Source organism: Rhinolophus ferrumequinum, chromosome X (genome assembly GCF_004115265.2).
Source record: "Rhinolophus ferrumequinum isolate MPI-CBG mRhiFer1 chromosome X, mRhiFer1_v1.p, whole genome shotgun sequence".
Classification (NCBI taxonomy): Eukaryota; Metazoa; Chordata; class Mammalia; order Chiroptera; family Rhinolophidae; genus Rhinolophus; species Rhinolophus ferrumequinum.
Genome location: NC_046284.1, coordinates 37,837,771 through 37,853,124, shown reverse-complemented (window position 1 = coordinate 37,853,124; position 15,354 = coordinate 37,837,771). Strand labels below are relative to the sequence as shown.

Below are 15,354 nucleotides of genomic sequence, written 5' to 3'. Positions count from 1 at the left end.
GGATTACATCAAACTAAAAAGTTTTTTCACAGCGAAGGAAACCATCAATAAAACAAAAAGGGATCCTACTGAATGGCAAAAGATATTTGCCAATGATATATCTGATAAGGGATTAATATCACAAATCTATGAAAAACTCACTCAACTCAACTCCAAAAAAACAAACGACACAAGTAAGAAGTGGGCATAGGACTTGAAGAGACATTTTTCTATAAAGGACATACAGATGGCAAACAGACATATGAAGAAATGATCAACCTCACTAATCATCAGAGAAATGCAAATAAAAACCACAATGAGATACCACCTCACCCCAGTCAAAATGGCTATCATCAATAAATCAACAAACAACAAGTGCTGGCAAGGATGTGGAGAAAAGGGAACGCTTGTGCACTGTTGGAGGGATTGCAGATTGGGGCAGCCACTATGGAAAACAGTATGGAGGTATCTCAAAAATTTGAAAATGGAACTACCCTATGATCCAGTAATTCCACTCCTAGGTATCTATCCGGAGAAATCCAAAACTCCAATTGAAAAATCTTTATGCACTCCTATGTTTATTGCAGCACTGTACACAATAGCTAAGACATGGAAACAACCAAAATGCCCATCGGTAGATGACTGGATTAAGAAAATGTGGTACATTTATACAATGGAGTATTACGCAGCCATAAAGAAGAAAGAAATCTTACCATTTGCAACAACATGGATGGACCTAGAGAACATTATGTTAAGTGAAATAAGTCAGACAGAGAAAGATAAGTACCATATGATCTCACTTATATGTGGAATCTAAAGAAAAGAATAAGTGAATGAACTAATCAGAAACAGTTTTGGAGACAAAGAGGAAAAACTGAGCGTTGCTAGATGGGCGGGGGGGTGGGGGTAAGGGGGAAGGTGAGGGGATTAGAAAACAATCAGTAACCACAAGATGGCCACGGGGTTTTGAAAATTAATCTGGGGAACGTAATTTAGTGGTTACCAGAGGGTAAGGGGGTTGGGGGGTGGGAGATGAGGGTAAGGGGGATCAAATATATGGTGATGGAAGGAGAACTGACTCTGGGTGGTGAACACACAAGTGTAATTTATAGATGATGTGATACAGAATTGTACACATGAAATCTATGTAATTTTACTAACAATTGTCACCCCAATAAATTAAAAAAAAAAAACAAATAGTAATAACAAGTGTTGGAGAAGCTGTGGAGAAAAAGGAACCCTCATACACTGTTGGTGGGAATGCAGATTGGTGCAGCAGGTATGGAAGGCAGTGTGGAGATTCCTCAAAAACTTGAGAATAGAGTTACCATATGATCCAGCAATTCCTTTCCTGGGTATCTACCCTGAAATTCTGAAAACTTTTATCCGGAAAGAAATATGTGCTCCAATGTTCATTGCAGCTTTGTTTATGGTGGCCAAGACATGGAAACAACTAAAGTGTCCTTCAATAGATGAATGGATAAAGAAGTTGTGGTATATATACACAATGGAATACTATTCTGCCATAAGAAAAGATGAAATAGGACCATTTGTGACAACATGGATGGATCTTGAGATTATAATGCTAAGCGAAATAAGTCAGACAGAAAAAGCAGAGAACCATGATTTCACTGATATGTGGTATATAAACCAAAAACAACAAAAGAACAAGACAAACAAATGAGAAACAAAAACTCATGGACCCAGACAACAGTTTAGTGGTTACCAGAGGGTAAGGGGGGAGGGAGGTGGTAGATGAGGATAAAGGGGATCAAATATATGGTGATGGAAGGAGAACTGACTCTGGGTGGTGAACACACAATGGGATTTATAGATGATGTAATATAGAATTGTACAACTGAAATCTATGTAACTTTACTAACAATTGTCACCCCAATAAACTTTAATTAAAAAAATACATAAATAAATAAATAAAAGAAATACCAATTTAAAAAATTGAACGTCATGAAATTGTTTAAAATTTTGACCAATTTTGTTCTCTTTTTTATTAGTTTCCAGTGTATAAAACAACATAATTATTAGACATCTATCCCCCCTCACAAAGTGATAACCCCCCTCCCAGTCTACTACCCCTCTGACATCATATACAGCTGTTACTGAACCATTGACTATATTCCCTATGCTATACTTTACATCCAATGACCATATATACATTCAATTATAGTTGACTTTTGATGTTATTCTACCTTTGCTTCAGGTGTTCAGCACAGTGGTCAGGCATCTACAGAATCTATAAAGTGATCCTCCCAGTAAGACAACTCATAGACTAGGGGAGGAATATTTGCAAATCGTATATCTGATAAAGGTCTAGTGCCCAGAATGTATAAAAAACTCTTATAACTAAACAACAACAACAAAAACCAATTTAAAAATGGGCAAACGACCTGAATACACATTTCTCTACAGAAGATATACAAATGACCAATATGCACATGAAAAGATGCTTAACATCATTAGTCACTAGGGAAATGCAAATCAAAACCACAACGAGATACCACTTAACACCTATCAGAATGACTATATGTTTAAAAAAAGGAGAATAATAAGTGTTGGCCATCATGTGGAGATATTGCAACCCTCATACATAGCTGGTGGGAATGTAAAATGGTATAGCTGCTGGAGAAAACAGTTTGTTGATTCCTCAAAAAGTTAAACATAAAATTATCATAGAACCCAGCAATTCCACTCCTAGGTGTATATCCAAAAGGTCTGAAAACAGATGTTCAAACAAAAACTTGTACATGAATGTGCATAGCAGCACTATGTACAATCAACAATATGTGGATAGGACTCAGATGTCCATCGATGGATGAATAGCTAAATAAAACATGGTACATCCACACAATGGAGTGTTATTCAGTCATAAAAAGGACTTATGTACTGATACATGCTACAACATTGATGAACCTTAAGAACATTATGCTAAGTGAAAGAAACCAGACACAAAAAACCACGTATTGTACGATTACATTTATATGAAGTATCCAGAATAGACAAATCCAGAGACAAAAAGCATATTAGTGGTCGTCAGGGGCTGAGAGGAGTGAGGAATGATGGATGAGTGATTGCTTAATAGCTTTGAGGCTTCTGTTTGGGGGAACCAAAACTATTTTGGTACGCTATTGAACTTGAGCCCTGTAACACACGCGTCAATTTCTCAGGTGAGCAAATGAGCTCAGCGTGAGGGAGCCCCTTGCCCTGCGCCCCACAGTGGGGAAGGGGTGATGGTTGCACAATATTGAGAATATATTTAAGCCACCAAACTGTACACTTTAACATAATCCATTTTATGTTATGTGTATTCTACCACAATAAAAAATGTTATCAACAGAATTGTACACCTGAAATCTATGTAATTTTACTAACAATTGTCACCCCAATAAATTTAAAAAAAATGTTATCTATTTCAATCCTGCCATGAATTCACTGTCTCTACCAATTCATCTGATTTAGTGGTATTCTGCAGAAAATACTTATAGTCATAGCCTAAATTTATAAATCAGTGAGCATTCATCCCCCTATCACCGTCTTGTGCTTTACCTTTGGTCCTAATCTAATTGTTTCTTTGTTAACATATGTAACTGAAGGCTGCTTCCCTCTATAGAATCTTTTAACATCAAAACAGAGATTTTTGCTGACTGTCCAATTATCTTCATTATAAATTACCTTTCTGTTTACTTTTTAGTTCCCAAGTTTAATTTTTCAAAACTCTAATTCATTCTAAAAGGCCTCTCAAGTTCAGTAACAACCAATTCAATTAACTATTCATTAGTTTAAGAATGGAAGGGTTAATATGGTCACAGTCTTAGTAATATTCCAATTGTTGATAAATGTTATTTGGTTGATAAATCTAGATGTATGAAATACACATGCATGCCCCTCTCATATGGCAAATGATATTTTCATATGGATATGTGTCTCTCAAATAATACTACCTGTCCTAATCTTTGAGATTTTGGCATTTTAAACTGTAGAAGCTTTACTTCCATAAAACTCTCTATTGTTTTCTTTTTTTAAAATTAAAGTTTATTGGGGTGACGATTATTAACAAAGTTACATAGATTTCAGGTGTACAATTCTGTAATACATTATCTACATATCACATTGTGTGTTCACCACCCAGAGAGTCAGTTCTCTTTCCATCACCATATATTTGATCCCCTTTACCCTCATCTACCACCCCCCACCCTCCTTACCCTCTGGTAACCTCTATTGTTTTCTTCTGAAATAACTGAAAACTATTTTTTGTCCAGATACTACCTTCTATTGCTTATAAACTAAAGACTGATTATTTGGCTTGTGGAATCGGACAAAAAATGTAAACCGCCTTGCAAATCAAAAGCCAAGAATGGCAGCTCCTTCCCCAAACATCTCCCTACTATTGAGAAAAGAAAGTGCAAGAAGAAATTATCCCTCTGACCTGCCACTTAGGATAGGGCTAACACTCACCTTCTTCAGTGTCAAAATCTTCTGTGGTAAAGCCGTCTTTTGTGGGATCTTAGGTGACTCATCTTCAACAAAGATTTCTTCAAAGTCCTTAGAAATTGTGTCAGATTGTAGAAGAGGCAGGCTGATGCTGGGTTGGCATGGGTGCAGTGGTAGGATCTGTCAAGAAGGAGAACAGAAAGAAAAAGTTAAAACTTGTGTGCTTTCCTCCAAATTACTGGTGTTCTCTTGTTGCGTAATGGTTGAAGGACTAAGAACTCAGTGAAAAAAACAATCCAAGGAAAGATCTTCTACCTCCCTGTTTTTACTTCTAGTACCTACTCAAACCAAAGACCAATAGCCTTGGCTCACACTCTGCATTGCTGTATATTTTTGCCAATCCCAAACAGACAGAAACTTCAAAATGCTTATTTGAGCAAGACCATTCTGATGTTAAATCCCTACTGATGCTCCCTATGAATCTCATTTAAGTCTGATCTTTATTTTGATTTTGGCCCTGCCTTTGGATGTCCAGTTCTTGTGGATGTGGGCCTTTGGGTTACGATCTGGGCTTGGAATCCAAACTACAATCCTTGTTTCTATCATTCCAGGAATTGTCTGGACTGGATCTTGACTATGTTGGTTGCTTATCTTAATTCTCTCAAGACTGATTTTCTTGGATTTTTAGGAAATCTATAAAGCTGGTTAGAACTGCTTTATTTGGTTTCCTAAGGGGATTAAATTGATCATTTGGGTTTTCCTCGGGGTTCAGCAGACTAGTTGGTTCCACTTTGAAGGTCATGGTACACTTGAATTTGAAGCACTGGTCCCTGCCATAGATCTTTTGATGTGGATCAAAATTCCTGATTTTATTTTTAACAATTACTGGCTAAACATCTATAATGTGTGACACCTCATTCTCGGCACTGGGCCTACAGCAATGAGCAAAACAAAAGCCTTGCTGATATGGAGCTGACATGCTTCCTTCTGTCATAGGCTCTCCTCCTGCTCAGGATAGATGGACTTCAAATTCTCAAAGCCAAAGAACAGTGATCACAATGAGGGTTTGCCAAGGTAGCGCCCCTGAGGTACTCTTGATCAGTGTCTAAGATGCCTCTTTATTATTACCAGGCCCCATTGGGGGCTCTTAAGAAGAGGCCTTGGGGAATTAACCAAAACCCCAAGCCCAATTCTAATAATAATAACTACAATAATGACAATTAGCTTTTAATGAAGGCTTTACTTTGCTTTAATATTTATTATTTCTTTCCTTTTTGCTAGTTTTGGGTTTAGCATGCTCTTTTCTTAAGGTGGAGAGTTTGGTTATTAATTTGAGATCTTTCTCCCTGCCAGGTAGGGGGTGCTCTCCATAGATGTATTTCATTTGAACCTTACAATTCTTTGAATAACTTGCCCTTATGGTCTCCATTTTACAGGTGGGAGAAACCAGGTTTGAGAGATGACATGCCTGGCCCTAATTCTCACAGTGGCAGAGCAAGCATTTGAAAGGTCTGCTTGCCTTCATTGACCGTGTTTTTAACCACTGTGCACTCCTGTTCCCTAACCATAAGAGCCAAGAAGGGTCATCCTGTACTCAAGTTCAGGAGGCTTAAAGGTAACAATCAGAAGAGGTGTACCTGCTTCCTTAAGAAGGGCAGCAGAGGGAGAGCCAGGCCTATGAGCAGTAAGAAAAACTGCTTCACAGTCTCAGTTTCTTAAATTACTGAGTTCAGTTTGATTTAACAACAAGAAGGTGCTAATAATCGCTATTACATCTTCTTATCTATTTATCCTCAAAGAAAAAGAATATGAAATCTCTTGGAGAGTAATGTGGGCACCCACATTCCTAATACTTCAGACAGCACAGCAGGTGAGAATTTGGCAGGGGATTAAAAACTGGCTCAGTCTCTGGATTTCTGTACCTTAATGTCCTCTCCCACAATCTCCCAGTTGCTAAGAATGTCACTTAATCCATTAAGAATCCTGCTCCTTCAAAGAACCCAGTCATTTGCCTAGCTTTTATGCAACACTGGGTGTGAGAATGCTTGACTTAATGCTATCAACTACTCTGTCTTTAGGATTGTCATCTTGCCACTTATGGGAAGTTTTCCATGCAAAGGTCAAGCTGGTTGTTGATGACTCAGATTCTCTTAACACTATATGCTGTCTTCAGCCCTTTTTCCCAGGGGAGGAACTAAGGGAGAGGCCAAAGGTGTGAGATGTGGGTCCAAACCAGATGTTTAAGAAAATTTGCCTTTGGGATTTCCCCACCTCCTTCCCTGTGACAGGAAAGACCCTGGAATCTTTTCCTTTAATGTTCACCAAAACAAATCATCATTTATTTGTAAAAAGGAATATCTTTACTATAAGGGTCTCTCTGTTTCTGGGACTGAGAGAGGACGGATAGAGGGAGGAACCCCGAAAACAGGTTTCTCCATTCTGAAAATGAGGAACAACCTTGTGGCAGGCACGTGGTCATGTAGACCTTGATGTTTGCCACTGGGGAGTGTAGCTGTGGAGACAAGCAAAAGCTGGTGAAGCTGTTTAAAACCAAAAACTGGAAAGTTTATGGAAGTGAATTGTCCTGCTGTAGAGCAAGAGAGTAACAGTCTTCTGACATAGGGGCTGCTGTATAACCATAATATCAGCACTATTGCTAACCATCTCAGTGTGTGCTTCTCCACCCTTCATGGCTAATGTACCAAGCAGAACTTCCATGCACAGTTCACAAACCAGAGTGAATGATATAGGGTTTTAAGTGGCTATGTCAAAAATAAAACCAAGTTGCTGGAATGACATCATAAAAATGGCAGCATGAGGTGAGCCTCTTGAAATCTTCCCTGGAATTTACAACAAATTGAACAACTATAACTCAACAAAGGACTCCCTTCGCAGCAGACAGGCAAGACTAAGAGAGCACTACTGAAATCATCGAAAGGTGGGCAAATTGTGCGAGCGGGGGAGGAGGTAAATGAGGAGTGCAAAGATGGGGACACGTGCATGCAGGACACAGACCTAGCTTGGTGCTCTGAGCTCACTGCACTCTGGAACTACCACAGCTATGGGAGAGGGAAGAACTTGGACTGCTAGGGCGCTGCTTATGGCGACAAGGCCAAAGGGACAACATATAACATGGCTGAACCCAACGCTCGTGGCAGAGACCTTGGAGCAAAGACTGAGGGAAGAGGGCTGAAAACAGTGCTTTAAGTCCACATTGCTGAGCAGAGAATGGAAGCCTTAGGCACTGAGCCGAGCTGCCCCCCCTACCTTCCCAGGGCTCACCCAGCCCCCACCTGCCCAGTGCTAGAGGCAGAAAAGTAGCAGTATCAGAACAAAAGAACAGCATATTTGGAGTTATGAAAACTGTGGTCTGCAGACATATACTCACACATACTCACATACAACTAGTTCCAGCAAAGGGGAGAGAGCCATGGAAGCAGGACTGGCTGTGGTGGTGGTCACCGACATTGTTCTGGGCCACTTCTCACAACCCACCCCACCCTTGTCCCCACCTTTCTGGGCAGATAACTTCAGGAGTAAACAGAACTGCTGAAACACACTGGCTCTGAATCTGCTACAAGAAGAGCTTTGGAAGTTCAGAAGCTCTCCACATCCCCCCACAGAGCCAGCACCCTATGACCCAGGAGAACTGTTCACAAAGGAGAAGTCTGACTTCCAGGAAATCCCCCCATTGTGTGACAAGCCGGAATAGTGCAGAGAAAATATAACACTACAGTGTGAGAGAGAATAAAAAGCTGCAGTTGGAGATAAAAAGAAAACATTCTACCAAAACCTAATGGAAAACAAAAGAAAGACTCTTTTTATCAACATGTTGCAGAACCCACTCCTATAGTTGTCTAGTAAGATAAATAAAAAATCATTAATAACCATGAATAACCAACGTAACAAGAAAGCTCAGAAAGAAAATGAAAAGCCTCCAGGAAATTAACTTAAAGACATGGAAATACGTGACTTAAATGACAGAGCATTCAAGATTGCAGTTCTGAAAAAATTCAATGAGATGCAAGAAAACATAGACAGGCAGTTCAATGAACTCAGAAACACAATCAAAGAACAAAATGAACATTTTACCAGAGAGATAGAAATTTTAGAAAAGAACAAAATGGAATTTCTGGAGATTAAGAACTCAATAAAAGAAATGAAGAATGAAATAGCCAGCTTAGGTGGTAGAGTTGACCAGATGGAGGAAAGAATCAGAGGTAATGAAGATAGAAATCTGGAAATGACATGGATGGAAGAAGAAAGACTTGACAGTTAAAAGAAGTGAAAGTACTCTACAAGAACTTTCTGACTCCATCAGAAAGAGCAATATAAGAATAATGGGTATACCAGACGGGGAAGAAAGAGAGAAGGAAACAGAGAGTATATACAAACAAATAGTCGAGGAGAACTTCCCAAACTAGTTGAAAAAATTGGATCCTTGAATACAAGAAGCAAATAGAACACCTAATTACCTCAACCCTAATAGGACTTCTCCAAGGCACATTACATTGAAACTACCAAAAATTAACAACAAAGAAAGAATCCTCAAGGCAGCCAGGGAAAAGAAGATAGTAATCTACAAAATAAAGCCCATTACATAATAGTCAGATTTTTCAGCAAAACTCTACAAGCCAGGAGTGAGTAGAATCAAATATTCAATCAATAGGAAGAGAGAAATTATGAGCCAAGAATAACATATTCAGCAAAGATATCCCATAGATATGAAGGAAAACTAAATACCTTTACAGACATACAGAAGCTGAGGGAATATTCTAACACACGACCTGCAATACAATAAATACAGAAGGAGGCTATTCGACCAGCATAAACAGGGATAATTTGTGACAGCAAAAACATAAAAGGTGGGAGAATAAAGGCCTGAACCGGAATATGGGACTAGAAAAAGTAAGCATGCTGAAGAAAATGGAATACTCTAAATGTGAAATTTTCTTTTACATAAAATTAATGGTAACCACTCAAAAAAAAAAAAAATCCGGAACTGAAATATATAACATCATAAAAGAAGAAACAGAAGGGAAAATCATAGAATACAATGACACTGAAATAACAGACATCAACCAAACGGCAAAGAAACAACGGAGACACTGTCTTACCAGAAAACCAGAGATGGAATGGTAGGAAATTCCAATGGACCAATAATCACACTAAATGTAAATGGAATGAACTCACCAATAAAAAGGCACAGAGTAGCACATTGGATCAAAAAACTAAACCCAACCATATGCTGCCTATAAGAGACACATCTCAGCTACAGGACAAATATAATTCAAAGTCAAAGGGTGGAAATTGACACTCCAAGCAAATGGTATCCAGAGAAAATCAGGTGTAGCCATACTGATATCAGATGAAACAGACTTCAGTGTGAAAACGGTAACAAGAGACAAACATGGACATTTCATAATTATAAAGGGGAGTATAAAACAAGAAGACAAAACAGTCATCAATATTTATGCCCCCAGTCAGGGAGCACTGAAGTATACAAAGCAAATACTAACAGAACTAAAGGGAGAAATTGACCAAATACAATTATAGTAGGGGACCTAAATACATCACTGACGGCTATGGATAGATCATCCAAACGGAAAATAAATAAAGAAATATCAGCCCTAAATGACACTTTAGATTAAATGGGCGTAATTGACATTTAGAGAACACTTCACCCTAGAACATCACTATACATTTTTTTCTAGTGTACATTGAACATTCTCAAGGATAGATCATATATTGGGACGTAAAACTACCCTCAGCAAATTTAAGAAGATTGAAATCATAATAAAAATATTCTCTGATCACAAAGCTTTGAAATTGGATATCAACTGCAAAAAGAAAGCAAGAACTGCAAAAAGAATGCATGACAAAACACAAATACATGGAGATTAAACAACATACTTTTAAAGAACGACTGGGTCAAAGAAAAAATTAGAGGAGAGATCAAAAGATACATAGAAACCAGTGACAATTAAAATACATCCTACCAAAATTTTTGGGATGCAGTGAAAGCAGTTTTAAGAGGGAAATTTATATCATTACAGGCCTATCTCAGGAAACAAGAAAAATCCCTAATAAATAACCTCACGTTGCACCTTAAAGAACTAGAAAAACAAGAACAAATGAAACCCAAGGTCAGCAGAAGAAAGGAAATAACAAAAATCAGAGCAGAACTAAATGAAATAGAGAACAGAAAGACAATAGAAAAAATTAACGTGACAAAGAGCTGGTTCTTTGAAAAGATTAACAAAATTGACAAACCCTTGGTTAGACTCACTAAGATAAAAAGGGAGAAGACACTAATTAACAAAATCAGAAATGAAAAAGGGGAACTTATCACGGACGCCACAGAAATACAAAGGACTATCCAAGAATACTATGAAGGACTACATGCCACCAAATTCAATAACCTAGAAGAAATGGACAAGTTCTTAGAAACATATAGCCTTCCAAGGCTGAACCATGAAGAACTGGAAAATCTAAACAGACAAATCACCAGTAATGAAATTGAATCAGTCATCCAAAACCTTCCCAAAAGCAAAAGTCCGGGACCAGATGGCTTCACTAGTGAATTCGACCAAACCTTCAAAGAGGATCTAATACCAATCCTGCTCAAACTCTTCCAAAAAATTGAAGAAGAGATAGTACTCCCCAACTCATTTTATGAGGCCAACATTACCCTGAACCAAAACCTCGTAAGGACAACACAGAAAAAGAAAACTACAGACCAATATCTCTGATGAATACAAATGTAAAAATCCTAAACAAAATTCTAGCAAATCGAATGCAACAATGCATTAAAAAGATCATTCATCGCGACCAAGTGGGGTTCATCCCTGGGGCACAAGGATGGTTCAACATCCGCAAATCCATCAATGTGATACATCACATAAACAAAATAAAGGACAAAAATCATATGATTATATCAATTGATGCAGAAAAACCATTTGACAAGATACAACATCCATTTATGGTTAAAACACTTAACAAAATAGGTGTAGAAGGAAAATACCTTAACACAATAAAGGCCATATATGACAAACGCTCAGCTAATATCATAATTAACGGTGAAAAACTGAAGCCCTTTGCTCTACGTTCAGGAATACGACACGGCTGTCCCCTATAACCTCTGCTTTTCAACATAGTGTTGGAAGTCCTCACCAGGGCAATCAGACAAGGGAAAGAAACAAAAGGCATCCAAATAGGGAATGAAAAAGTTAAATTGTCACTCTTTGCAGATGACATAATGTTATATATAGAAAATCCTAAAGACTCCACTGAAAAGCTATTACAAACAATAAACGAATACAGTAAAGTTGCTGGCTACAAAATCAACGTTCAAAAATCCATTGCATTCCTATATACTAACAATGAAATCTCAGAAAAAGAAATAAAAAAAACAATTGCTTTTGCAATTGCAGCAAAAAGAATAAAATACCTAGGAATAAACTTACCCAAGGATGTGAAAGACATATATGCTGAAAACTATAAGACATTTTTAAAAGAAATTGAAGAAGACATAAAGAAATGGAAAGACATTCCATGCTCATGGATTGGAAAAATCAACATAGTTAAAATGGCCATATCACCCAAAGCAATATACAGATTTAATGCAATCCCCATCACAATCCCAAGGACATTTTTTAAAGAAACAGAACAAAAAATCATCAGGTTTGCTTGGAACCACAAAAGACCCCGAATAGCCAAAGCAGTCTTAAGCAAAAAGAACAATGATAAATGTATCACACTCCCTTACTTAACAACAATAATCAAAACAGCATGGTATTGGCAAAGAAACAGACACACAGACCAAAGGAATTGAACTGAGAACCCAGAAATAAACCCACATAAATATGGACAGATAATTTTTGATGAATCCAAAAACACACAATGGAGAAAAGACAGCCTGTTCAATAAATGGTGCTGGGATAATTGGAAGGCCATGTGCAAAAGAATGAAACTGGGCTGCTGTCTATCACCGTGTACCTAAATTAATTCAAAATGGATTAAAACCTAAGCATAACACCTGAAACAATAAACTGCATAGAAGAAAACATAGGTACTGAACTTATGGACCTTGGGTTCAAAGAGCATTTCATGAATTTGACTCCAAGGCAAGGGAAGTAGAAGCTAAAATAAATGAATGGGACTACATCAAACTTAAAAGCTTCTGCACAGAAAAAGAAACCATCGACAAAATAAAGAGGCAACAATCTAAATGGGAGAAGATTTTTGCAAACAGTGCCTCCGATTAGGAGCTAAAATCCAAAATATACGAGGAACTCATATAACTCAACAACAAAAAAACAACAACCCCATTGAAAAATGGGCAAAGGACTTTAAGAGACATTCCTCCAAAGAGGACATACAAATGGCAAATAGACATACGAAAAATGCTCAACATCACTAATCATCAGAGAAATGCAAATAAAAACCACAATAAAATATCACCTCACCCCAGTTAGAAAGGCTATCATCAACAAGACAAATAGTAACAAGTATTGGAGAGACTGTGGAGAGAAGAAACCCTCATACCCTGTTGGTGGGAATGCAAATTGGTGCAGTCGCTATGGAAAGTAGTGTGGAGATTTCACAACAAATTAAGAATAGAATTACCACATGACCCAGCAGTCCCTCTCTTGGGTATCTACCAAATAAAATCTGAAAACATTTACCCATAAAGACATGTGTGCTCCAATGTTCATTGCAGCTTTATTACTTTATTCCATGGCCAAGACATGGAAACAACCAAAATGTCCTTAGATAGTTGAATGGATTAAGAAGTTGTGATATGTATACACAATGGAACACTATTCGGCGGTTAGAAAAGGTGAAATATTACCATTTGTGACAACATGGATGGGTCTTGAGAGTATTCTGCTAAGTGAAATAAGTCAGACAGAAACAGTAGAGAACCATATGATTTCACTGATGTGTGGTGTATAAAACTGAAAACAACAAAAGAGCAAGACAAACAAATGAAGGAACAAAAACTCATACACATAGACAATAATTTAGGGGTCACCAGAGTGTAAGGGGGAAGGAGGGCTCTAGAAGAGGTCTAACATATGGTGATAGGAAAAGAACTGACTCTGGGTGGTGAACACCCAATGTGAGAAATGGATCATGTATTACAGAATCGTACACCTGAAATCTATGTAACTTGACTAACAATTGTCACCCCAATAAACTTTAATTAAATAAAACAACAACCAGTTTGCCTTTTGTCAAATGAAAAATAATCAGCACTCCAGTGGAGAAGGGTCTCTTCCTTGTGTGGCCTTCCCAGTTATACAAGAATCTTTGGGTATAATCCCACCCACAACCTGAGAGAAAGAGAAAGGGAGCTGCTAAGGGTTATCTCCCCAGCAGTATCTCCAGCTCCCCCTGAAGCATTTCTAGATCAGAGCTCCAGAAGAGTCTGACTGTGCAATGGTTAGGATTAGCTGGAGGTAAGAGACTGTCCTATGTAAATACTGCATTTTACAGAGACTAAAGGTGTACCCTTCTTCCTGTTGAAGCAGGTACAAAGAAGTTGAATATCTTCGAGACTGTGAAAACGGGAAGGCCATGGTTTTTGAGGTCAATGCAACTGGGTCAGATTTCCAGGTCTACAACTTACTATCTGGGTGAGTTTGAGCAATTTCTTTTTTTTTTTTTAAATTTATTGGGATGACAATTGTTAGTAAAATAGATTTCAGGTGTACAGATCTGCATTACATCATCCATAAATCCCATTGTGTCTTCACCACCCGGAATCAGTTCTCTTTCCATCACCATATATTTGATCCCCCTTACCTTCATCTCCCACACCCCACCCCCCCCTTACCCTCTGGTAACCAAAAAACTATTGTCTGTGTCTATGAGTTTTTGTTTCTCATTTGTTTTCTTGTTCTTTTATTGTTTTGGGTTTATATACCATATATCAGTGAAATCATATGGTTCTCTGCTTTTTCTGTCTGACTTATTTCGCTTAGCATCATACTCTCAAGATCCATCCATGTTGTCAGAAATGTTCCTATATCATCTTTTCTTACTGCCGAATAGTATTCCATTGTGTATATATACCACAACTTCTTATTTATTTATTTATTTATTTATTTTTTAATTTACTGCGGTGACAATTGTTAGTAAAATTACATAGATTCCAGGTGTACAATTCTGCATTACATCATCTATAAATCCCATTGTGTGTTCACCACCCAGAGTCAGTTTTTCTTCCATCACCATATATTTGATCCCCCTTATCCTCATCTCCCACCCCCCACCCCCCTTACCCTCTGGTAACCACTAAACTATTGTCTGTGTCTATGAGTTCTTATTTCTCATTTGTTTGTCTTGTTCTTTTGTTGTTTTTGGTTTACATACCACATATCAGTGAAATCATATGGTTCTCTGCTTTTTCTGTCTGACTTGTTTCGCTTAGCATTATACTCTCAAGATCCATCCATTTTGTCACAAATGTTCCTATATCATCTTTTCTTACCACCGTATAATATTCCATAGTGTATATATACCACAACTTCTTTATCCATTCATCTACCGAAGGACATTTTGGTTGTTTCCACGTCTTGGCCACCGTAAACAAAGCTGCAATGAACATTGGAGCACACGTGTCTTTATGTGTAGATGTTTTCAGATTTTTTGGGTAGATATCCAGGAGAGGGATTGCTGGGTGATATGGTATTTCTATTCGTAATTTTTTGAGGAACCTCCACCCTGCCTTCCATAATGGCTGCACCAGTCTGCATTCCCACCAACAGTATATGAGGGTTCCTTTTTCTCCACAGCCTCTCCAACACTAGTTACTATTTGTCTTGTTGATGATAGCCATTTTGACCGGGGTGAGGTGATATCTCGTTGTGGTTTTTATTGAGCAATTTCTTTAACCTTGCTGGGTCGTTAGTCAATCTTCAC

General features: G+C 37.9%; 1 protein-coding gene across 1 annotated transcript in view; it reads right to left on the bottom strand.

Annotated features, from left to right (window-relative positions):
- The window catches only part of KIAA1210 (KIAA1210 ortholog), a 114,683-nt gene that overhangs the window by 18,408 nt on the left and 80,921 nt on the right, over nucleotides 1–15,354 (bottom strand). The window contains exon 6 of the mRNA XM_033116819.1: nucleotides 4,450–4,605. Coding sequence (XP_032972710.1) covers nucleotides 4,450–4,605 — 156 coding nt within the window. The remainder of the gene's footprint in view (nucleotides 1–4,449; nucleotides 4,606–15,354) is intronic.